This window comes from Drosophila miranda, chromosome XR (assembly GCF_003369915.1).
Source record: "Drosophila miranda strain MSH22 chromosome XR, D.miranda_PacBio2.1, whole genome shotgun sequence".
In the NCBI taxonomy this organism is placed as follows: domain Eukaryota; kingdom Metazoa; phylum Arthropoda; class Insecta; order Diptera; family Drosophilidae; genus Drosophila; species Drosophila miranda.
In genome coordinates, this window is record NC_046674.1 from 22,882,643 (window position 1) to 22,908,301 (window position 25,659).

A 25,659-nucleotide genomic window follows, 5' to 3' on the forward strand; every position below is an offset into this window, starting at 1 on the left:
GCAGACAATGTCAGTGAGCCGTCAACATTTCAACTTGTCATGCGAGCAGGCAGTGGTACAGGCAGTGGCACATGCAGTGGCACAGGCAGTGGCAGTGGCAGTGGCAGTGGCGCACATACACGGGATGGTCACAGAGTCAGGGGAGTGGGGCTCCCCTTGCTGAAAGTCGAAGACGTTGCCCCAGGCTGCTACATGGCCTACCTTCAATTTGTCGGTGCTCCGTGTGCTCTGTGCTCTGTGCCCTGTGCTCCGCCATCCGATAACCACGGAGGAGGAGCTTGAGCCGCAGCCGGGGTCGGAGTCGGGGTCGGGCACTATGCCACGGGTTTTGTTGCATACTTTGCTGCGTTGCTGGCAACGAACGTATTATTTCAGTTACGTTTTGCGGAAATGCAACTGAAAACTTGCAATTTGTTTGACGTTTTGGTATTTTTTCGTATGAATTTATAATGCCCTCGACTTCAACACCTGTCATTTACTGTTTGTTTGTTTGTTTGTTTGTTTTCCTTGGGTTTTGCTTGTTGGTTTATGCTGATTTATAATGCAGACCCCACGGGATCCGATTTGGCCCTGCCATGTGGTTTATTGATATATCAGCGGCATCGTGATTAGGCAAAAGTCAGGAAATGCTCGCTTAGATATAAGAACTCTCACACATGCGTATATTTATGTTATGCCGCCGCAGTAACACACAAAGTGTTGCAACTTTTAATTGAAAAACTTGAGCACTTACAACTTGCGAGGCAGCGATTCGGCGACTCTGCGACTCGGCGACTCAGCGACACAGCGACTCTCCCTCTCTTCATCATCATCATCTATTAAGTGTTGCAAGCGCAGGTGTGGGCGGGGCGAGGTGGCGCTCTGCGCCAAGCGGCAAGTGGCAATACCAGCATTGTCACCGGCATTACTCAAGTTGTTAGCCATGTTTACAAACACAGACAATAAGCAAATACGCCAAGCGACACTGCTGACTGTTGTTCGCGGGCAGGTGCAGGTTTAGGTCTAGTAGACTTAAAGACGGTATCGTCCTGTTTGCATAGAAAGTTTTCTGTTCTGTTCTGTTCTGTTCTACGTTTATTTTTCCGCACGCCGGCGGATAGTTATACGGCTCTAAGTAAAGTCTGGCAGCGGAACGTGCGGATAAGTTTTCCATTTTGTTGCCGAGCAAATATTTGCCACCCACCAATGCAACGCCAATGGCAATGACAATGGCAATGGCCCTGACAGCACAACTAGTTCAAATCATAGCCAATTCCGCGCTAATTAAACTATCTGGGATCATCGCCGGGCGCAAATAAAACTATCGAAACAAATGGTTTAAAATGCTTAACTTTTAATTAGAAGCCGAGGCGGTTCGGGTTCGGCAGCGAAATTCATAATTCAAATTATGATTTGGCTTTTCGCAACTAATCTGTTTTGGCCGAATCGTAATTGGCAGACGGAAATTTCATATGCAAATTGTATTAGGTGTCAGGGGAGTGCACAGAGCAGAGAGCAGCCCAGTGGCCTGCAGTTCTGGGCCAACCATCCAACCACAGCGATTATCGAGTGCCGCACCAGCACCAGCGGCAGCAGTCCCTTGCATAAGCGAGCGTCAGCTAACGCCCCCGAAAGCCACATGGGCTGAGCCCCAGTTACCAGTTCCAGTATATCATACAAGCCATAAGCCTATTAATAGCCCCTGTCTGCGATCAGACAAGCAATTAAAATTGACTGCACTTTTGAGCGGATGCCGGCTCTGGGTCTGGGTCTGGGCTCGGTCCTGGTCCCGGTTCCAAGCCCCTCCGGCCACCGCTCTCCGCTTTCTCCGGAGCCCTTTTCACGGAACATTGTTCAATTGGGCGTAAATGTGTTGTCGTCATCGCCACGTGCACGTGCTCCTGTTACAGTTGCTGCCACGGCCAACCGGCAATTATTTAGGACCTTGCTGGCGCGTCTGAAAAACATAAATTTTTCCGGAAAAATTCCTTGTAATTTGGGACAATGTGTGGCCGACGGCTGGGCAGGTGACAATTGGATGGAACAAGACAGGAATTTGATTTGTTTGCCATGAAATATGAGGGCATCTGGTGCATGCACAACAAAGATTGGCCGGATGTGAGCCCAGTTGGTTGGCCAAGTAGGTTGGATGCATGTGCACGCAACCCAGTGGACCTCTTTTAAATTATTTCCTTAACTCCTTTACTGGGTGAAAATATTAATAATATTAAATAAAATATTCGATTACTAAATACACACATAGCGAAACTTGATAGAGTTAACTTTGATTTATACATAAATGTTTTAAAAAGCCCATATTTAAGCTAAAAATAAAACAATCTTAAATAAATATATTATATTAAATTTCTATGAAATATGTATATCGTATTTAAATACATATTTTATAAACATGAAGTATATTTAATCAAATATTTTCAAAATTAAATTAAGATTAATAATGATAGTTTGATATTTCCTCTGAGCGCTAGAGCTTTTGCAGGTGAAGTGTTTTTCGAAGGCCTGCACGGAACGGAGCTTTTAGGTACCTTGATAACAGATAAAAAGCTAAGGGTAAGAGCTTTAAAAAAGTCAAAGTTTTTATTGCGAAACAAACTTAAAAGCTTATCCTTGCAGAACAAAGCTGCAACTTTATCTGGCTCGAAACCGAATGAAGCTTTTATCTGACAATCAAAAACGGATTTAATATTTTAAATTGTATTTAATCGTAATTCAATCATTGCAATATAATATACATAATATGTAAATAAATAATGCAACTCCAAAGCATTAAAAAGTTAGCTTCATGGTTAATCGTAAATCATTGTAACTTTAGAGAACAATCGCCAGAATATGTCCTGACCCTATCCGGGATAATAATTTAATTAATATTCTTGCACTTTGGCCCAACGCGAAAATTGTAAATATTTGCACTTTGTAATAATATAATATGTATATATATACGAGTATTTTTCCTGTTAAGGTTATTCGCCTAAAATATGCTTGAAGTTTCAGTAACTCGTATGTTAATTCATGTTTTTGGTTGGCATTTACATATATTTATGCCATTGTTAGTTATGTTCCTCTTGTATAGCTACATTTAAAGTTTGGTCTTGGTTTCATGCCGGGAATGAAACGCATATGTTTTGTAATTCCATTATCGATAATACTTTGATAAATGTTAAATGTTAAACTCGCGAAAATTGTTGCTGTTGCTTAGGTTACTGGTACATTGAAACTCGAATTTGCTAAACTCCCTCCCGGAGCTGTTCCCGATCGGACGTCCGTCCGTCCGTCCATCCATCCTTCCATCCACCGCAAGAACATCGCGGGATTCGCCCAATCGAGAACAGATCTGATAAATTCGGTTTAACGCTAAAAGTGTTTACATATAGTATGTGTTTTGATTTTTATAAGTACGAGTATTTGCATTCCGCAATATAGTTAACTATAGTTTAGGCTAGATTTGCTTTGATCGGTGTACAAGTGTTACAGTAGAGATTCTGCTAGTTGGTCAAGATTCGGTGTGCTTCGGTTACAGCTTACGGTTTGGATGATATGCAATCGTCGGTAGAGTATTGTATATAGTGTATATAGGAGTGTAGAGTGTACATAGGAGTGTAGTATGACAGAACAGAATAGAACAATTTTCAAATGTTCAGATATCCAAAAAATTGCATCTTCAACAACAATTAACAATAACAATTAAATAATTATAATTATTCGATATCAATTCATGTAAATTCAATTGGTTAAATCTAAAATTAAATTGGATAACACCCACAATTCGAATCCCACAATTCCAAGTACGTTTTAACATTATTGTCCTCTGCTTTTTGGTTTTTTGGTTTTTTGGTTTTTGTGTGCGTCAAGTAAATGTGCAATCAAATCAGAACCACCACCATTACCATTACACTACAATTCAAATCGAAAGTGGAAAATCTATTGTGAAAATCAAAATGAGAATTGAAAATGGAAAACGGAGCTTCAAGAGCATACGAACATTCGGGGGGACATGGGCACGGGATGGGGATGCTCGGACAAAGGTGAGTGGATGGATGGCTTGGAATGGAATGCAATGCAGACCGCGAGTCGGTGATAAATTATGCATAGCATACCAGTAGCTGTTATGTAATACGCTCTGCTTGTTTTGCTTTGTTCATAGTACGATAACGATTGCGAGAAAATGCTAAATGCATTATTAATTAATAGATCAAACACACATTTCTGGCCCTCTACTAGTATTTACACTATAAAAAAAATATCGAAATCACCCAAACGCTGCGTTTATAATTAAATACGGCTCCATGCATGGCCGCGAATCGCGAATCGCGAGTCCGTCCGGATCCCGCTTGGATCCCGCTCATACTACTATCACACCGCTCTGGTGTCTACATCAGAGCGCAGCGGTTCCAGCGGGAGGTGGTGCGCACGGTCTCGCCCTCGTTGAGGGCCATCGTCTTGGACCGCATCAAATTCAGGTCCGTGCGGATGCTGGGCCGGCGGGCGTTGGGCGTGACCACGCCGCAGGCGTCACTGAAGCGCCGCTTGATCGAGAGGGCATTCTTCTTGGTCCCGCCCACAGCCGATCCGTGCGGCGGCAGCGGCGAGGGTGCTCCGAAGACGGACACCAGGCGTCGATGGTGGTTCGGGGTCATCTCCAGCGGCAGGTTCGAAACCATGAACAACGCATAGAAAAGGTCGTCGATGCGATAGTTCTGGCGCGCCGAGCACTCCACGAAGGTGCAGCAGTTGTCCTGGCCTGCGATGTAGCCCATCACCTCGTCCAGCTGCACGGTTCTGCAGGATACCGGAACGCAAATTAGTCCGCTTTACTCGTATTCACCCTCAAATATCTGATAAACTCACTTGAAATCACGATCACACTTGTTGCCCGCCAGTATCATGGGTATCTTCGGTAGACTCTTCTTCTTGAAGCCCGACCCGGGGTTGAGGGCCGCCCATTTGGTCTCTAGAATGTTCTCGCGAAGTCGCACAACCTCCTCGAAGGACTCGCGGCTATCCATGCTGAAGACAAGTATGAAGAGATCTCCTAGAAGCCATAAAAGGAACATTAATCGTCGTTTGATTTAGCAAATGCAAATTTATTGCTTATTTACGGTCTCACATCTGTGACCTACGCACTCGCAATTTCCCAGACACTATATAAAGCGCCCCCAGCACCAGAAGCTCATCTCCGCTATGCTAATATATGTGTTTATGAGGTCGCAAAGTGGGGGGTTGCAGTGGGATTTGGATTTGGAGTTGGAGTTGGGGTGGGGGCTTGCTTTGGCTAAATGGGACGGATGAACGTACTTGGACGGTAAATCAATAGCTGAAAGCCACTGAGACATCAATACCCTACTTGCTCTAATAAATAACTCTGAGATTATACTAGACTAGGGATAGACTAGACCCCCGATAACTTGCTTCTCTCGCTTGCGCCTATAAAATATCGGACGACCGTCTAAAACTTATTTTTATAATAGAGAGATGGCCGGGCAGAATATGCTTTAAAGTTTCAAAGGACTAACTTTGATAAATGCGTGATATATCGAGAATCTGTGTCTCAACGTCTACCATCTATGGTTATTGAACTGTTTATGACAATTTGGAATTCAAAACTTAACAAATACATCTGATATAGCAAAAGCGATTCGTTACCAAAATTATCCTTTCAAAGGGTATAGTACCAAACTTTAGCTTGGCAGCAGATGGGGCTGATTTTGATGATAATTTATAGGACATTAAATAGCGCCCGATGAAGGCAGTCAACGACTTAAGCGATGAAACGTGCGTCTCATACGATTGCGGTGAGCCCACACACACGTACAGATCCATAGACACCATAGACACCATAGACACCATAGCCAGCATAGCCACCATAGACACCCGAATATTGTAGGTTGTGGGCAAGAGGGGGGTAACCTACCAGTTAGAAATGACAAACGACGCATTGCGGGAAACGGATGATAGCCAGAAGTATCCAAAATGTCCAATTGAAAGACCTCGTTTCGTATGCGATACAATTTGCGATGGAACTCCTCGATGGTCGGCGTGTATGCCTCCTCGAACCGATTGCCCAGGAAACGTGCCACAATCGATGACTTGCCGGCGCGTGATGAGCTGCAAAGCGACAGATTGGAATGGAAATTGGAAATTGAGATGGAGGCTCAGATTGAGATGAAAGCGGACAGTGGTCCGGTCCATTCTGATTATACACACCCAAGCATGACCAGTCGGTAGCAGTTCTTGGCTGAGGGTAGGCTATCATCGCACAGAGATAGGCCCGCACCGGGACCGTAGATGAAATCATCCGCCTGCTCAATGGCATCCAAGTTGGAGTGATGCTCCAGCATGTGGGCCTGGTGTAGTTCGGCCGTGGTCACTATACGGCTGCTGGTTACGGTTCCGTTACTGCCGCTTGCCGTATCATCCAGAAAGGTGACCACATGAGCAGCTCCGGGTCCGGCTGCAGCTCCAGCTCCGGCTCCGGCCTGTGGTGAAGATGCCTCATCGGCGGTGGGTGTGGCCCTGTTTGGTGCTGCGGTGGCGTTTGTCTGTTGATTGCTTTTGATCCTGCCACTGCCACTGCCGCTGCCACTGCTGCTGTTGTTATTGTTGCGTGCGTTGCCGATGCCAAAGCTATTGGCCGTAGTTGTGCCCGTGCTCGTGGCTGATGAGGGTGCTGGTAATGTTCCCGGCTCGCTTAGTGCAACATCCACGTAGTTGTTGTTGTTGCTGCGCGCACAAAACCAATTTTTGCAGCGATACATTTTGACTTTGTCATTTCCGCCACTTTAATGGATGTCGTGGGCTCCGTAGGTGGGTTAATTGGCTGCCTCGATGGTGGGATGGTACGCTGGTGCAATGGTGCGATGATGCGATACGCTCTGCAGTTTATTGGTTGTTTTCTGTGCAGCTTCCGGAAGTCAGTTGCGGTTGCCACTGCCACTGCCACTGTCACTGCCACGTCCACTCCCACTGGCGTGCTTCTGTGAAATTTGCATTTTCAATCACTCAACTTTGCCGTTAACAGGCTAACATTTGCATATGTTGTACTAACTCTGAACGATTTCTGCTGCTTTAATGCTATAACTTAGCCCTCAGACCGCCTAGAGTCGGGTCGGATGAAATGCATTAGCCAAGCCTGCTCCTCCAGCTGCAAAAAAGAGAAAGATGTAAAACGTAGAAATGCATTCAGCTCGTAAATATAAAAAAGTTACGCCAGCTGCTTAAAAGGATAGAGGATGGGGGATGGAGCATGCAGCATGGAGCCGAGTGAAGCCAGGGATAAAGAGGTCTCCGGGCAGCAGGGGAACCAAACATTTCGGAGGCCATTAAGCACGGTAATTGCCCCAGGCCCATTCCAGGCGAATAAACCACATAAAACGCAAGAAAAGCTGGAAAAATGCAGCAGTCAAAGCATCCTCGACTAGGATATACCCGGCAGCAGGCAGCCGAACTGGGATCATGTGCATCTGGTCTTAAAAGTGGGTTAATACTGAACCCCAAAAATGAATAAGCGAGTTCTTGTTGAACATATACATATGTTAATCCGTTTTTTCCCCAAGAATTTAGTTAAAGTTATTAGCAGTTGCTCAGATGCAGTTGATTATATCCTAAAGCAAGAGCAAGAAAAATTGAAAAAAAACGGACACAAAATATTTTAAAGAATTCCATATTTCGGGGTATCTACTTTATAAAAATTATACACAGGGTTGAATAAAATGACACGTTTTACCTAAGCTTAGACTCGAAATTATGTCTGGCCCTAAGGATAGACCTCGTACCTCATCCTTTTTTGGTTAAATCTTAAATCGACTGAGTTAGTACCCCAAACCATATTTATAAACAGAATATATGCAAAAGTGCAGCTACTTGGACCGTTAAAAGGGCTGCTACCCCTACGCTACCCGTGGTCCTTATCGACCGATAATGGGCATCTTGCCGCAAATCTAATTAACTTTGTTTCAGCACGCTACGTGCTCCGTATACATCAGCCGGAATGGCCACATTGGCTCAACTCATGCATATCGCATGCAGCACAGCAGCCCAAGAGCGGACCGGAGCAGTGGAACAGAACAGAAATCAGGACGGAGACCGGAAAGTGCCGTTACCGCCGTTTGGGTGCTCGACACTCGCCATAATCGAGTGCACCAAGTGCTCGTACTCGTGCTCAGATTTCAGCTCATTTTCCTCATTTTCGTACACTCTTTTTCCGCGACCATGCCGCACGTTCGCCCGTTCCCCCGTTCGCCCGTTCCTCGTTCATAGGGTTTTAAGAGCCAGCTCACAAAAGGAATTCGAGTGGAAAATTTGCAAGAAAAGAATCCACCGCATACTATTACACACACAAGTTGGGGCTGTCGCACATGGGGCCAAGGCGACACCCACTCGAAGTGGGATTCGGAGACGGAGCCGAGTCCAGAGTCCAGAGTCCAAGTCCAAGTTCGAGCTGAAATCCGAGCATTTTGGGAATAGCACCGGGCATAAAGACCATTTATCGCAACTACTGGTAATTTTTCCATAATTGATTTTGGCTTTTTGTGCTGCTCGTCCTTTCATCCGCCTCCGCCTGTGTTTGTGTGCGTGTATGTGTGTGTGTGAGTTCCGTGTGGGAAAGCGCACAAATGACTTTTCGCCTTCGCAAAAATGGCAGCGGAAACGCCCTGAGACAATGGCGACATTTGCGGGGGCATTTGGCAGTGGCAGTGCCGTGCGAAAACAGGAATGCCACAATGCGAAGAAGGAATAATCAACTAAATGACGTCGCACTTTTGTTATTTGTTGTGCACCTGTGCAGGAGGCCATGTTAGCGTAAGTCCAACTACAGGGGCGCGCCTACAAAGGGATGAATACCGGCGGTAAGACGTCTATACAATTGCACCTCACAAACGCCCAATCTTTAAACACTTCCAATTCAATCGAACTCTTTTATAGGGAGAAAAAATCCATATTTATTGTGTTCACAAACACCGTTTACAGTGTCACTGATTACAAGAGTGGCCGTGTTCTGGGAAAACAAAAACAATTCGATTTTGACAAAATTTTTCGACAAAATAAATTTCCTCTCTGCCACAAAGCTTAAAAATGTATTCAATTTTTTGAATTCTCTAAAACAATGGACACAACAAAACCCCCGCAAAATGCATCACATTCTTTGCTGTTGACAGATTATGGCACTTATGGTGTAAGTTTGCGTATGACAAGTGGCACTTCACGCAGAATACAGGCACGTCTGTTGCAGCTCCACTGCTAACCCTCAACCCTGGGCCCCTGCCCCTGCCCCTGACCCATCCCCATCCCCATCCCCATCCCCGCCTCTGGACAAAAATATGCTCGTAAAAGTGCCTGCTGTTGCCTCCACTTTCATTCCAATTTCGCCTCGAGAGTCTCCTCTACACAATTTCTCATATTTGTTTACAATTCGCGCATATAAATGCGCAAGGTTGTCCCACGCCCACTCCCACACCCACTCCCACACTGGCACTGGTTCCCGTGCTCCCCCGTCCAGAATCCAGCATCCAGCATTAGATATGCGGCTGGGCCTGGGCTGCCATAAGTTGGCATGTGGCAAGCGGAACGAGATGCAATCGACACCTAATCTGGCGAGTACATCTGGAGAGACACTGAGTGGCAGGGAGAAATCCGACAAGTTCAGTGAGAATCGAAATGAAATGGCAGTAGGTCTAGTGGGACCGCGGGTCAGAGAACGGAACGATAGAAGAGATAGAGAGAAGCAACAGAAACAGCGACCGCAACCAACGAGCATCAATTACCCGAGAACATTGAGTGATAATCGAAGTGGGGTTATCTCGTCCACCACCCGCGGCGAGCACAGAGAGCACGCCATCTCAGTCGCGTTTCGGACAGCCCGCGGGGAAGACTGGACTGGATTTAGACGCGGTTAGACGTGGGAATGGATCGAACTTCAAGCAGCAGTGTGGCAGAACTTGGCGAAGGCGATGGAGATGCCGGGGGGGCCAAGGCGACGGTGACGGCCCATCAAGAGTACGCCGAGGCCCTGTCCCTTTCCAGCCAGCGTCGCAAACGGAGGTGGCATATTCGCTCGTGTTCGTGGAGCACCCTGGATCTCTTGACTGTGGCGGCTATCGTCACCGCCCTGCTGCTCATCTTAGGCGCCATTTACATGCACTTAAAGCAGAGGCCCCATCTGGGGCGCTTGCACATCACGCGCAAGGAGAAGGAGCTGGTGGCCGTCGACACGGAGTCATTGCCCGTTTCTCTGGATGTTGCAGCTGGCGTGGGTAAGTGACGAGTGCTCCAAACGCTCTTACTGAAATGTCGCAACACTTTTCCTAATCAGAAACTTTAGTGCGACGCTAGAGCGACGCTTGTTTGCTGATTTTTGCCACCATCTGTCATCTGTTCATTGCCGGCTGGCAATGATCGCTCTCCGTTCAGAAAGAAACGTTTGAGTTTTTTATTTATTATTCTAATATGTAATGATTAGTGTTTGCAGGGCAGACTTAAGGCGGTGCCTAGGTTCGACTATAATCTGACTTCTGCAGAAGTCGTAGAGGAATATAGCAGCACAGAGCACAAAGCATGTTTAAATATTCATAAATCGATGGCCGCTACTTACAGCCACATTTTCCAAGCTAGAATATAGAGTATGTGTGGCTAATCGTTTTAATTAGTTTGGCTAATAGTTTCTCTGCATTCCCAGCTGCCCAGAGCATAACTACATTCCGGCCATCGGTTCTGGAGCCGAGCGGGGACTGCCTGCCATGCATCGCTGTCGCCGCCACGGACAACCACCCAGGAACGTGCGGGGGGAGGCCGTGCGGCATCTATCGCATCTCATGGCTGTACTGGATGGACGCCCAGGGGACTAGTGACCCGGACAGCGCACTTACGCAGGGTAATGCAGAATCGACTCCCATTTGACAAACTGCCGCAGAACACCCACGCTCTAACCAGATCCTTCTCCCGTTCACCGTCCCCAGCAGACTACGAGGAATGCGTGCCAGTTGCCAGCTGCGCCGAGGGGCTTGTGCGGAGCTATGTGAAGCGGTTCGGCTATGACTGCGATGGAGACGGGCTGATTGGATGTCGGGATCACGTAATGTTGCACCTGAACGGACCCACGGGCTGCCGCATGGGAAAGCCCCTAGCCGCTCTGGTCGAGCGACGAATGAAAAAGTGTTTCACCCAAAAAGACATTCAGTAGAAGGGTTCCAAAGTGTATTTATTACCGTGAAGGGTGGGCACTCATTAGATTGCTTAAGACGAACTTTTGGTGGTGCAAATGCTCATTGTTGGTACATGGTCCATATTGGGTCGCCAGTAAAGGCATAGCATAAACAAAGCCACGAATTCGTTGAACAATAGGAGAGCCGCGTACTTGTCATCGGCGAGCTCGGCCTCGGTGCTTCTGCCTCCCATGATGCACTGCACATGATACATTAGGAACTGCAAATGACTCGTGAGTATGCCGTGGACAGGCGGTATATGTAGAAGGATAGGGTTCTCATTCTTACGGCCAACAGCATAACGGCAAAGAGGAAAGCGAAGATGTAAAACGACCAGTCCAGGCCGATGACTGAATAAAGCACAATGCAGTATACGCCCAGCAAAAAGACACTCATGAACAGAATTAAAAAGAAGATCCCTCCCTCAGTAAGGTCGCACTGCGTGAGATGGAACAGACGTGTGTCACAGTCACAGACAAAGGCAGTGTTATAGTTAAGGGTTGCTTTAGACTTCAAATACTCACCGGCATAATGGCTGCCAGGAGCGTGAACAGGACGACTACCAGTGAGACGATCAGAAAGCCGGCCAGCAGATACAGAAGATCCGTGGGGACGATTAGCAATGCCATGGGCTGCACCAGAAACTCCACCTAGAGAAGAGACCCTGAATAGACAGCACGCCCAGGGCAATATAAGGAACCCATGATGCCGTGTACTCACGATAACCAGAGTCGTCAGCCAGTTCAAGAAGCACAGGCTCCTCATCTGTCGACTGAGCGAGAACAGCAGAAATAGGAAAATGCCTACGGCAAATGCCAGAATGAGGGCTGCAGAATGGTCGCGCACCAGCCAAACGGTCCAGGTTCTGTCAATTGCGAAGGGGGAGCATTATAAACAGAAGGATTTTCTACAGTTCACCTTACTTCAAAACTGTTATCATGAGGACCCAGTGAAAAAGAGCAATCAGTAAAAAGAACACAAACTGTAGGTAAACCTTTAGAACGAACCGCCGGCGATGCTCGGGGTTGTTCGATTTGAAGGGCCAAAAGTGTCTTCCGGTTTGAAACATGGCGACCGATTAATTTTCTGACATAAAATGCTAGGGATACTGGCGCTCGCCGAAATGAGCATGAGCCCATACAAAATTAACGCTGCCCAGGTTACATTTTCGCTCTCCGCCTTTTAGGGCACTAATTGCACATCAAAATGGGCCGCCAGAAAGCCGCGAGAAAAGTTTGCTCAGCAAATTGGAACACACAATGCTTTCGATTCGGCGTACATAATTGAACTCGACAAAAGTTTATAATCTGGCAGCATCGCGCACAAATTGAACAACAAGTCGCAAGTGTGTAGTAATTAAAAGTTTTCGCAAATGTTGCAGACAAACAATGAGAGCATAGGACCAAAGTTTGCACAAGTTTTAAATCATTTAGTAGCAGATCGGACCGGAACTGTGTCCGACTAATTGCTGCCATGTCACATTAATTTGCACAAAACTTGCCACTGCAACTGCCGCTTGCAGCTGGTCCACAGTGCGTATGCGTACTTCGTTTACATACATACTTAGTCTGGTTGGCGGTTTATGGCCATGTATCTGCAATTGGCAACTATCCAACATAGGCAGTTAATATTTCAGTAGTTTGTGGAATACAGTTGTTTATGTATACTGGAGAATTATTTTTTCCTTGCGCCTATGTATCTTTCGGTTCGACGTATTTAAACGCATCTAGGATCAGGAAGATCCAAGAAAGTGTACACACACTCCGCGACACTTGAATACGACCCTTAAAATTATATGTACAAACATGCCCTGACACTTGAATGCGACACACTAATACAAATATTCTGTAAACGAGACTATTGAACAAATTCAACTAAAATAACTCGAATTTTCGTATTTCAAAAGTGATGCTCTTTAAATATGTAAATGAAAGTCACATTGCGAATTATTTTCATTGGTTGTATTCGCGAGCGAACATCGAAAAAATTCTCAAAAATCAATTGGAGTATATTAGCTAAAAGGCAAAAGAATTGAAGGAAGTAGTCCAGTATGGGAAACACTTGAAGGACCGAATATCCGAGACCGCTATGCTAGAATAGTAAAAAGCGTTGTTCAAAAGACTCAGCGCCTTAGGAGACGGTAAAAATTTAAAAATATATTTATTTATGTAGGTAAGTAGGTTTGATCTGATGTGTACGTTTTTTCATATTAAGGCTCGGAATTGTTCCAATTGTACTCAATGAGTACTTGCACGAGCCGCAGTGTTTTGCGGGGTGTCTCGAGCACCGAGCACTCTGGTACTCGCCATCGTTGGCTGGGGCCCTAATCATTCTATTGCATGCCAAGTGTATATAACTTTATTCAATCAAATGTGCAAATAGCGCATAATGCAAACAGAAATAGTCCAAATGAGCAGACAAAATGGGGACAGCAGGATAGCGGCAGCCGGATAAGCCGCGACTCAGACTCAGACTCAGACTCGCACTCGGCGTTCATTATGGTCCTTCGCGTGGGCTGAGGGACATGCAAGGCGGATGGGTATAGTGTATTTATTAGAGATATCGAGCGCTTCAGATAAACATTGCTTGATTGTTTGATTGATTGGGGGCTGAGAGTCTGAATTGACGGAGCGGAGGGAGTTGCCACGGCCAAGGACAAAGAGTTTCATTTAAAAACAATTACGTATTCGGTTGAACAGCTCGCACAACATCAACCAACACGGATGCTCGTCGATTCTCGCATTTTTCCTTTTCACTGGGCCTTGTCAAAGGTGTCACTCAGGTGTGGCAGGGGCAGGGGGCAGGCGTACCTCGAAATTGATTGCTTTATTGCAGCAGTCAGACAGCGAGGTGGGACAAGAGGCGGTGCAAGAGAAGGAGCTGTGAAAAATTGATGGAATGCAGTGCAAGTTTTGATAAGAATTTTTGGTGCACACGAAAAGTTTTGGCTCGGAACTTTTTCAGCTGGATTCCGGATTAGTTAAGCTCTGCCCGGTGTCGCTTGTCTCGGCATCTATCTCTGTCTCTGCCTCTACCTCTGTCTCTGCCTCTGTCTCTGCCTCTCGTGTGCTTCATGAGTTTCCAGAGCTCTCTTTTGCTCTGCTCAGCTTGTTTGCATTGGCAATGATGCTATCCAGCCAGCCAGCAGGACGGAGGCGGAGGTAAAATCAAATGAAAATGTCAAAAAGAGCAGCATACTTGGCTGCCAGGCTAACAGCATTTACTAAATGAAATTTACATGCCAGAGTCAGAGTCAGAGCCGGAGTCAGAGTAGGGAAAAAGGCAAATGAAGACGAAGGGAAAGGAAAAGGAAAAGACATAGGGAAAGGGTTCAGTTTTGAAAGGGATCGGCTCGGTTCGTTCTCTGTTCTCCATTGCCATTGCCATTGCCTCGAGTCCCCCAGCAATCAAAAGTGTGCCACATAATTAAGTGTACATCAGAGATTAGCCACCGCATTCAACAGAATCGAGGGCGGCGCTGTCCCGCAGGGGCACAGTCCTTGTAATTCATGCCAGGCGAACGCGGACACTGGGGCTGGGGCTGGGGCTGGGGCTGGGACTGGGGCTGGGGCTGGAGATGGGCCTGCCTTTGTGCGCATACTTAAATAGACATTGGCAACGACATGACCTACAACTGTTCCAGCAAACCGCTTTAATGTCTCTGTTATGGCTGTCGGCTAAAAGCCGAGGCGCTTCATTAATTTTATTGCCGCCTTGCCGCCGCAGCGCTCGGCTTTCCCCCCTCTGTCTTTGCTCAGCCTTTTCTCAGCATTTCCCACAGCTTTCCCTGGACTGCCGTTTTCGTTGTCGTTGTCGTTGTCTCTGCTTTGAAGTTTCTTTGGTTGCGGCAAAAGTTTTGATTGTCTAGCCACACACTCACATGCCACAAACACGGCTCGCATGCCACAGCCTCATGCGAGTGCCAGTGCGACTGCGATGCGTGTGTGTGTCTGCCCACTCAAGTGGTTAAACGTAAAACTTTTTTAATTAGAGTTGTTTGTGGGCAGCGCAGTGTGCAAACAATTCTCTTTCGATCATCTTGGGCGAATAGTTCCGCAGGAACAATGCACCCTCCGCGGCGGCCGGCCAGGAGGAAATTCACGGCAGTGGAGCAGGAGCTGCCATAAAAGCTCGCGAGCCAAATAAAATTCATGAGCCTTTGTAATAAAAGTGTCACAGCGTCCTAGCGATGCAGGAGGCTACAAAAGGCAGCCATCAACCGGGTGGAGGCTGATGGGGCCTGATGGAGGTGGGTGCTACGGGGGCAGGGGAAGCACTCCCCAGCTGTCAGCACCATCGCCATCGCCATCGCTGACAATGAAAATGGCTTACCCTCCAGAGAGGGCGCATAAATTTGGCAGACATCTTTTGTGAGTGGGTCCAAGGCCCCATCCAACCCAACCCAACCCAACCAAAATTCAAATTCAAATTTCCCAGCCGTTTGCATTTATTTAATTTTACTATTATCAGAATAAAAAGGCTTTGCGCCTGATTAGAGCTCGCCGCTCGCCTAAATGTGTTTTCCCAAATTAAATGAAAATCAAATGACGCCCAGCCGGCGTAAACCTCCATTGACACAACATGCAAATCTAATTTGAGTCCGCCCCGCACAAACAGCTCCTCCACATCTTTTTATATTAATGAAAATGAAAATGGGCTATGCACTGTGCCTGTGTTCTAGGGGTGTCCACACACCATCACCACCAGCACCACCACCACTTTCCGGCACCGCCATTTGCACGCTTCCCCAGGCCGTCAACTATCCGCAGGATGTGTCTGTCTGCTCCGCTCTCTCTCCCGTCTGTCAATGCGATTTTGTCAACGCAATCACCCGGAGAAGCATTGGCGAACCAGCACCAGCGTGCCAGCATCACAGCTCCGTCGAAATATTGTACATTTTCCTGTTGTTTTTTTGCCAATTTTGTGGCTGATGCTCTTTTGCTTCCGACCACTCCACCCCAACCACCCACTCTCCAGATTTTTCTGGCTCAAACATTCGGCACTCAATATACCGTTTGCATTATACAATATGAGTACAGACGACCCTATCGCTGCTTTGCGTATCAATGAAGAAATCGCCTTTATTGCACATTTTTCAATGTGCACCACGTGGCGTATACGCATTATGGCACATTGATGCTTACAGTGGGACACTGGAAGAGTCTTTATCGATTCGCACATCCAGTGTAGCCAGATTGGTGCTTTACACATATACGTATTGCGGATAAAGCAATCTATTTTTTCATTTATTATTCCTGAAAACAATAAAATGAAGAAGGAAAATCATTCAGATTTTCAGGGGACATCAATCAAGTGGTGAAGTCCCAAGCAATTTAAGCTCCTCTGTGCTATGATTTAGAATCGAATTGATTTTTCTAAGATGATTTCAATTATGTAAAGCAATTTGTTAGAGGTCGAGCGTATTTTTAGCATATGTATTTATCTATAAAGGATACAAATTAAGATTCCGTTCCGGCAATCGAATGGTTTAAGACGTCATGTACGTATATATGTGTATGCTATGTGCTATGAACCTTTACAATTACAATTTAATAGGTATCCAACACGTAAGCTAAACTATGACCCACTGTTCGCGACTGGAGACAAACAAAGTTGGTGGCTCTTGCATACGCACACGCACTCGCCCAAAGTCAGAGCCAGGACAGTGGCATAGCCATGTCCTCTGCTCCTGCTGCTGCCACTGCCACTGCCACTGCCACTTTTTCGTATTTCGGTCAGGTCACATTCATGTTGTATACATTAATTATGGCTATTTACTCTGGTCTGGCCGTTTCAGCGCTGGTCATTGTCAATTATGTGCACGAAATTGCTTATTATTGGATGCATAAACACACGCACAAGAGTGTGTATTTGTCCACATAAAAAGTATACGTATGAGAGGCCGAAAACAGCAGGTTAAATGGCCGCATTTATTCCCGGCCTAAAAGCACCGCCAACAACAGTGGGAACGGAAACAACGTTTTGGTAAACAAAAATACATCTTGTTTACACAGCGAGCAGTCCTGCGAGCAGTCCAAAGTTTGTTGCTTTTATACCCTTTGCATAAGGGCATTCGAAAATCTGTAAGATGCTTGCAATGCATCTACGACTCTATAAAGTACGATTAAATATATTCCTGATCAAGTCCAGTCGATCGCGATCGGAAGAGGCTTAAGTCGTGAGGGAGTTGCTTGAGCATATGAAAATTTATGAACAAACTCTTATTTATAACTATACATAATCTCTATAGAAACTATAGTTTTTGCTCTACACAGCCTGCTAGTAGCTACATCTACTTTTGCTGTTTCTCGAGGTACAAGGGTATGTAGAGTTCGTCACGATGAAGCTCTCCTTTTTTTTTTTTTTTTACTTCTGTGCTACTTTGGCAGTTGTTGTCATTTCTATATGGTCCAGAATGATGGATGTTATTATAATGTCGACGAGTCGGCTTAGCAGGCGCCCGACATCCTGAGTGGTTGCCGCAGCAGTGCCTGTCCCAAAAACTCTCAGCGACCGAGCCGGAGTGGGTCGACCATGCCCCCAATTCCGGAGAAGAGTAAGAGTCTGTGGTCAATTCATAAGCTGCTTAAAAATTATAACAATTTAATATGAATTAATGCCAGCTGCAGGGACACTGGTCTTTTCACGAGCTAATGCCACGAGTGTTTATCCACTGAAAGTATTTTTTTAATCTTCCTTCCCCTGGTAATTATACTAATTGGTAGCCCGTCGTGGAGGGACTAGAGCACACTCTAGCTGGACCTGGAGCATAATGCGATAATTTATATTCCACGCTGGGGAATCCTTTGTGCCAGATGCCAGATGAGTAGTGGCGGACAGTCGCCGAGGGGCACATCCCCAGCTTGAAATTGATAAAACAACGATAGAGATAAGGATTATCTTCGGGTTAACTACAGGGCATCGAATACAAAGTGCACATCAAACATGGATTTAATTTAAGTACATATGATGAATCGAATCGTAACCATCTTCATATCAGCATCCACCTTCGAAGGAAACCTATTGGAAGGATAGTGATAGAAGCGGGAGGATCTTGGACTCAGAGAACCTTGAACCTCAGAGAAGGCGTGGTGTGTGTCATGTTCTAAACCATTTTTTGATCGGCAATCCCGTCACGTCCTGGTCCTGGTGGCGCCATACTTTGGACACTCGCAACAGGCTCAACAGGCACTTATGAATTTGCACAAAAGAAACCCAACACGCGAGACATTTGTTGCTATTGTCAAGCCCATTTCCAGAGATATCGTCATCGCAAAACTCACTTTACGGCCTCAGTAAGCAGCATCCGGCTGCCATCTGGCGCTTTAAAGCGTACCCTCTGAAATCGTTGAGTCGGATACATAAATTCCAAACCAAAGCTCCCGCCCCGTACCCGTACCCGTACCCGTACCCGTACCCGTACCCGTACCCGTGCCAGAACCGAGATAGAACCCACTTTTAGAATGTGGCCAAATCAAATGGCTTACTGCGACAACACATGCCGGCCTACCGGGAGTTGGGAAAGGTGGTTTCAGATCTGACACAGCCTGTTTGAATGGATTTTTCGAAGTGATAGATTGCTTGATTTGAGAAGGAATGGTTGGAGAATCAAGGTGATGTATCTATACTCTGATTTTTTGATTTAATCGTTTTTCAGTATGTAATGAACAGCTTGAGGAGTGGGATAAGGGGTTCTACTTTGAATCAATGTGGAATATCAAATCAAAGTTATAGCCTTTAAAGAGTCAGTACAGACACACATGGATCTATTCCCTTTTCCAGGCTATCGTGAAAACCCCATATCAAAATCAGATGAAGCCATTAAAATACTCCAGCATTTATCTTTCTACGATTTGTCTTTAATGTGATTGTGAAAATCCCTTCGATATGCCAGCTTTATAGCTGCCCTCTTCAGGGTTCATAGGAAAGGTCCAAGGCGAGTCCAAGGAGAGTAGAGGAACTGGGACAGCTGTGGAGCATTGGGTCAGGGCCTGTCAAAAGGCAGCCCATAAATTCGTTCCAGTAAACATTTTTGAATTGTTGAAAAGATTTGTGGGAAAACAAGGCACGAAAACACATACATAGCGCAAACATAAAGAATGTGTATGGGTCTGTATTTATAAAGCTGCTCCAAAGTTTGGCCAAAGTGCTAAAAGATGTGTGAAAGGCGGCAAAAGGCTGCGACGGAAGTGAAGGCTTGCCTCCGAGCAAAAGGTTGAGCCAGCTCCTCAAATTACTTTCGGGCGTGGGCGCAGCTGTTGATGTTTTCTCGATCTAAGGCACCAAAATTTCTTCTAATTTGGATTTGCGTGATGCGGTGGCGGTGGCATTTGTGATTTCTGAGATGAGATGGGTTGGGACACGGGCAGGGGCACGAGCACGGTCTGCCTGGGGCCGTTCTTCGACTTCAAAGCATCCTTCAAAGCATTTACCACTCAATTAGCAGACTGAGATACGTTTAGAGCAGCGGCTTCTTCAGGGGATCCTCATGCTCCTGCACGAGCCTCTCGCTCTCTAATTTATTAATGGCTAATGTCAGATGTTGGCTGACGCAAATGACATTGAAAAATTGCCTAGGATGTACATCAAAATGCCAGGACCTGTGCTTCTGCCTGTGCCTGCTCCTGGGCCTTGTGCCATGTGCGTGTGAGAGTTGGAGTGTTCTGCTTAATGGCCCGGCTGGCTTTTCTCGCTTATTTGGTGGCAGGAGAGTGTGTTCCCAAAAATGAAAACAATTTAGATAAGCAATATGCAAAGCATGTGAAATGCTCTGCATGTGGGTTCTGTTTGCTTTCGTATAAATATTTCTGCTGTGCATGTTAAATTTTAAACGTCCCCCAGCCCCCCCGTCCCTCCGCCGTTTGCCGAGCAACAACTTAATCAGCAAAGATTTACGAGTAACTTGGCAGCAGCTCGGGGCATTACTTAGCATACATCAGGCACAGGAAGAGCAACAGCAACTGGAACAACAGCAGGAACAGCAGGAACATCGGTAGCAGCAACAGCAAAAGCAAAAGCAACAAGAGCTGCAACATCAGCAAGACACATGACAGCCGTTTAAAATTCAAGTACCAACTATAAAAGAGCAGCCAGGGGATGCAGGGGATGAGTGAAAGACAAAACCCGGAACAGTTATGCACTCGAGTGGTGGACCATAAAGTATTCGGACTGCTCGGAGCGATGGAGAGGTAGTGTAGCCCAATCCCAGAAGCCTTTTATGGGGTCGGACAGTCGGACAGTTGGAGTACCACAGTCTTGAAGGCAAATATCTGGCCCAGGCCCGCAGGTGTCCGAAGGCGGGGAAAACCTGCCAAGCCGGCAGCAAATCAAATACACAACAGCCATAGCCATAGCCATAGCCATAGCCATAAAATCAAATAAAACGAAATAAAATAAAACAGTCCCCAAATTGCATTAGGAGAAATCACACAAACTAATAGCGCCCCGATAACAATGCCCTACTCTCCTTCATTGGTTTGGTTGAGAGGGTGAGGTTTCCGAGATACATGGGCTGGACAAATTCGGGCTCACCTGAAAGGACATCAACGAAATTGGTTGTCCTTTGCAATTATGATGTGTTCCTTTATCGCTTTGCTTTGTGGTGCGAGCACTTCCTCTGAGTACGTTGCTGGCAATAGCTGGGAAGTCACACAAGTCACAGTCGCACGAGCACATGGACACCAGGACACGGAAAAAAATAGCAAAAGCACGAGACTGCAGAGTGTCGTTGTCCTCTAGGACAACAGCGTGCCGCGTAGTGTGATTCGCGTAAAAGAACACGCTTTATGAATGAATAGATGGATGGCAAATTGGTTCTGTTTCCCGTTTCTGAATTGGATCGCGTGCCGCCCAACCGTCCAGCTCGGGAGCCGACGAATGTTTATCTGAACCTCTGCCAGTCGCAGCTCTTGGAGCACTCGAACTCCTGAGGCCTGCGCAGTGAGCACTCCCTAACAGCGACCTAACAGCGCCAGAGAGTGTTTCTGTTGGGGACTCTAGGGGGGAATGGAATGGGTTGACTATGTAGGTTGACAAGAAGTTAAACAAACAAAACAAAAGTCAAGCTGTATCATAAATATAATGAAAAGTTTGCGCCAGCAACAAGCGAGTGGTTGGGTTCCCTTTCCCACATCGCAGGATACTTTATACTTCATCCAACTTGACTGTCAACAACCCACTCTCAGCTCATACACTCATTCACACACTTGCCCGCTCACTCACTCACTCACCCACTCGTGTGTACACATAATTAAGAAATCGTGCGTACTCTCAACACACTTTGATTCAAATGCCGAAGTCTGAGGAATTTTGAAATGTCTTTGGCATGGCAAATAAGCTGTTGACTTTGTAATCATTTCAGCATGTTCATCAAGTCATTTATCGAGTGGGGGAGACTGATTAGGTCGTTGCGCTCTTGCTGTCTTGCTTCCCGCACCGCAACGCACCGCATCGCATCGAATTAAGAGTCCTGCCCTCCTGGACGATGCTCCATCAAGATCGCGGCTAAGACCCACGGCAATTACGAGTATGAGAATAAAGCAGCGCCAGTCTCTGTCCTGAATGGTTAATGGCCTCCGCCCCAAGCCGAGCTTAACTGCCGCAACGGGCCCTGCCCCCTGGCCATGTACCTGCCCCTATCTGCCAACTGTTGTCTGTGGTCTGTGGCATGTCCTCTGCGGCCTGTCGTCCTGATTCACGGTTCACCATTCACGATTGAGCGTGAGTGCGGGCTGTGAGTTGTGGGAGTCCCCCGCTGTGTGGCAAGTGCCTCTTCCGCTCAGGTGAGGAAATTAAAAGTTAACTGCCTAAAGAGAGATTAGGCTAAGGGTGTGCTCATCAGCATGTGCTCGGATGAGAGAAAACGTTCCATAACCACGATATGTACATACCCTCGAAATCGAAAAAGACCCTGGACAAAGGATCAAAAGTGTTATCATAGATTGATAGTGCATGCATTATTTAAATCACATTTTAGGTACATATGTCCTTGAAAACTTTATTAAGTGCAAGCAGAAAGAGCGAGTCCAGAGTGTCCAGACTTATTGAAAATGCCGTTGGCAGCTTCTTCGTTTTAAAATCGCAAACAGCTGAGAAATTATGAGGGATTTGAGGAATTTTCCTGACCCGGAAGTTGACATTTTATGAAATTTTTCCAAGTACTCGCAATAAATAAAGTTATTTTTAATATAATTTAAGAATTCCGATGGCAGAAGAATGAACTAATCCATATTTAATGTAGAATAATTCTTAATTTGAACAACATCTCCTCCCCTGCACAAAGTACATATGTATGTATAATTAGTGCAGAGTCGGGGTCAAAGTATCTGCAGAATGTGCGGAGGCATCTCTGGTATTGTCAGCTAACTGGCTCGGAAGGCACGCTTCGCTGGGCAGGCGGAGACCGAGAACGAGAACGAGCTTATCTCAGTTTCTGCCGCATACTTGGCGAATCGGATTTGCTTCCAATAAGTAAGCAATAACCAGCCGAGTGTTGGCCTGGCTGAAATAGAAATGGAAGTGGAAATAGAATACCTGGAGACCCATCTAGTGACGTGTGTTGTCAAGCTCAGGGTGGAGGTGGAGGTGGAGCCTGAGGCACGACATCTCGTATTGCAAGTCAGTCAATGAATGCGATTGTGGTGTTCTGGATAAAGTGTTGAATGGACCCACACAGAAAGACTGACTGACAGACAGAGATGTTCACAGGACAACAGTCACAGAGAGGGGCATTCAATTGTCGAGCAGAGTAGACAAGTGAATCAACAACCGTGCGAGCACATAAACAGGGGAATACTTGTACTCGTACAGAGTAACGACCACAAGCACAAGCCCGACTTGATAGCATCACTTGACAAGTCAATGAAACGCGTCCTGAATGGGAGACCGGCACAAAGCTGCAGTTCCTCTCTCTCTGTTGAGAGATGACAATGCCACACCGAAGCGATCCGCTTGCACATTCACTTGATGGAACCAAGACCATATGGGTGTCCCAGTCCTAGCCGCAGCCCAGAGCCCAGGGCCCAGGACAGGGACGGGGACGGCCTATACCGACCCATGTAATGCTCGTAAAACGTTTTGTAATCCTATTAATGGCCCTGCAACAGATAATGGGCAAGTGTATTCATAATCCCCGGCAATTTCGTATTCATTAAAAGCCAATAAAAGTGAAAATTATAACGCAGGTTCGTTTTCCCCTTTCTGAACAGGTGAATGAAGGGGGAGGGAGAGGGACAGACGGCCCACTTCATTAATAGCAGGGCACAGAAGACTGCGTGGGAAGCGCAACTCTGCGAGTAATGAAAGCTAATGAAATAACAATTAATTGAAAAAAGAATGAACGTGTATACTCGTACTAAGAGCCGGGCATCATCAGCCAGGCCAATGCCAGAGTCGGCGCTGGACCTGTAGCTGGAGCTGGAGCTAAACCCGGGGCCAAACACAATTTGTTTTAATTAATTGAAGCCACAACCACAGCTGCCCCACGTTGGAGCTGGTTGGGCCTAGCAGCTTCCCCTGATTTAGACGAATTGCCAGCAATTCTGGTTCAGCAAGGGCTTTGGGAGGAACTTAATGTCTGACTTGGCAGCCAAATCCCTTATACAACATCAGGACGAACAGTAGCGGGATCGAGAGAAGAAGAAAGGCCCGAAGGCTCGGGCCCCAATCAAGCGTGAAATGATTGGCAGACCCCTGGCGGCCAGGGGCAGTAGCCCATCAAATATTCACATATGTCGCACAGACCAACTATTAACGTATGGCTATCGATTAAATTTCGCCAGCAGTCCACCAGAGCGTGACAACCAAACGATTTGTGGACGTAGATGGTACCATAAGCATTATTTCTAACAGCTACTTTCCAGCTCGATTGTCGAGTCCCGAGCCTTGAGACTTGGAGCATTTAAATATGCTGCAGGGTATGGCAAAGCATAATCGATTGGTGTCCTGTTGGTATTGTTTTCCCAACTGTTGGACGAGTGTGCAGTACGAGGCATCAGCCAGTCGACTCCCAGTCGCCGCCACTTTGCCGAAACATGGCTTGCGGCAACCGAAAGTTGAACAGAAAAGTTTGGCAAGCTAAGTTGCGCTTATGCTTATGTTTAGGCGAGTATGTAAATGCTGCCGGGAGGCACTGTATCAGTGTCTTTGTGGGGTTGAGTGTCTGTCAGTGTGTGTTTTTGTGTCTGTTGTGGGCGCCTGTTAGTGTGTGAACCACAACATGTGTCGTCGGGCGTGAACAAAAGTGCTAAGAAAATTACATTTTGGCCACATGAATGGAAGGATGGGGCGCCTCAAGCAGAGCCCCGGCCTAATGCCTTAATACACTTAAATTTGCTGTAAATCAGAGTGCTTTCAACTAATTTCCAGGTAGTACCCAGGAACCACAAAGCCTCAGGCAATCGACTTAGCCAGGTCTTAAGAGTCACAAGTTGCTTGATTCCCGAACACACACGCCGACGGGTCGGCAGAGTACTCATACTCGTAAGTAACCCAGTGGTTTTTAATGGAAATTTAAAAAAGTAAACCAGCAAGCGTATCGCCTGCCACTGCCACAGCCACTGCCAGAGCCAGAGCCAAGTGTGTACAAGTCAGTACTCGTACATATGGATATGAATGGATACGGCCCCCGTTTCCAGTTGCCAGTTGCCAGTTGCCAGTTCCCAGCTCCCAGTTTCAGTTACAGTTCCCCCAGCATGTTCCCTGTCTCCTGGGTGCCGTGGCTCACTCCAACTCCATGGCAGGTCCTTATGCAAAATTCACATCAACAACAATCGTACTAAACTTTTTTCGCCATATTCCCATACCCGCCCCGCACCAGCACCCGCATATATTACGCTTTTGTTCCATTTTCATCGAAGAAAGAATGCAGAGAAAAAGCGAAGTAAAAAACGCGCCAATATATCGCAGCGCGAAAATAATGCAATTTGTGTGTGAACTTTTTAACGTAGTTTCTGTGAGTCCTGGGTGTAAGGATACGAGTTTCACCAAACAAATATTTACGTACGGAATCGAGGCAGTCCGGAGTCGGTTGTGAGACCGGAGAGGAGTCGGGAGCGACCGGAATGTAGCGCCACGAACAGCAGCCAACAACTGAGGAGCCGACCCAGAAGTGATTCCATTAAACGGAGTCCTGAGAGAGGTTTGGCTCTGTTAACTAACAGAGTGTATATGTAGCTGTTAGCTAACAGACACAGACGCCTAATGCGTTGGCGTTTTCTAGGAGAAGGTCTAATAATATATTAATGAAATCGAAATTACAGCGACGATGTGTTTCTAAGAATCATAATTCATGTAAGTGTATACTTGTACTTACATATATTTTAATTTATTTTTAGAACTTCTTTCCTAGCTTTGAAAGTAATTAATTTTCAATTAAAGCCACATTTGAATGGTATAAAATGACTGAAATTACAGAAAAGCAAGGCAGACCAGACCGCAATCAAATTGTCATAATTGATATGAGAAA

The 25,659-nt window shown here is 46.3% G+C and overlaps 3 protein-coding genes across 5 annotated transcripts; 1 reads left to right on the forward strand and 2 right to left on the reverse strand.

The window, feature by feature from the left end:
* Positions 1–2,678: 2,678 nt before the first annotated feature.
* Positions 2,679–25,275, reverse strand: LOC108153613 (GTP-binding protein Rhes). 2 transcript variants are annotated; one of them, XM_033387492.1, is made up of 6 exons: positions 25,198–25,275; positions 7,043–7,138; positions 6,202–6,971; positions 5,909–6,102; positions 4,846–5,029; positions 2,679–4,776 (listed from the first exon to the last, which is right to left on the reverse strand). In XM_033387492.1, the coding sequence occupies exons 3-6, from the start codon at positions 6,750–6,752 to the stop codon at positions 4,368–4,370; spliced, it is 1,338 nt and encodes a 445-aa protein (XP_033243383.1). In that variant the 5' UTR covers positions 6,753–6,971; positions 7,043–7,138; positions 25,198–25,275; the 3' UTR covers positions 2,679–4,367. The 2 variants fall into 2 exon arrangements, with proteins under 2 accessions (XP_033243383.1, XP_017139201.1); XM_017283712.2 differs by lacking the exon at positions 25,198–25,275 and adding an exon at positions 20,727–21,143.
* On the forward strand, positions 9,825–11,236 carry LOC108153616. Of its 2 annotated transcripts, none has more exons than XM_017283715.2 (3): positions 9,825–10,247; positions 10,670–10,864; positions 10,950–11,236. In XM_017283715.2, the coding sequence occupies exons 1-3, from the start codon at positions 9,899–9,901 to the stop codon at positions 11,171–11,173; spliced, it is 768 nt and encodes a 255-aa protein (XP_017139204.1). In that variant the 5' UTR covers positions 9,825–9,898; the 3' UTR covers positions 11,174–11,236. The 2 variants fall into 2 exon arrangements, with proteins under 2 accessions (XP_017139204.1, XP_017139205.1); XM_017283716.2 differs by having other exon boundaries at positions 10,953–11,236.
* LOC108153615 lies at positions 11,173–12,302 on the reverse strand. Its single transcript, XM_017283714.2, has 5 exons — positions 12,119–12,302; positions 11,916–12,060; positions 11,720–11,845; positions 11,484–11,633; positions 11,173–11,415 (listed from the first exon to the last, which is right to left on the reverse strand). The coding sequence occupies exons 1-5, from the start codon at positions 12,262–12,264 to the stop codon at positions 11,227–11,229; spliced, it is 756 nt and encodes a 251-aa protein (XP_017139203.1). The 5' UTR covers positions 12,265–12,302; the 3' UTR covers positions 11,173–11,226.
* Positions 25,276–25,659: the final 384 nt, after the last annotated feature.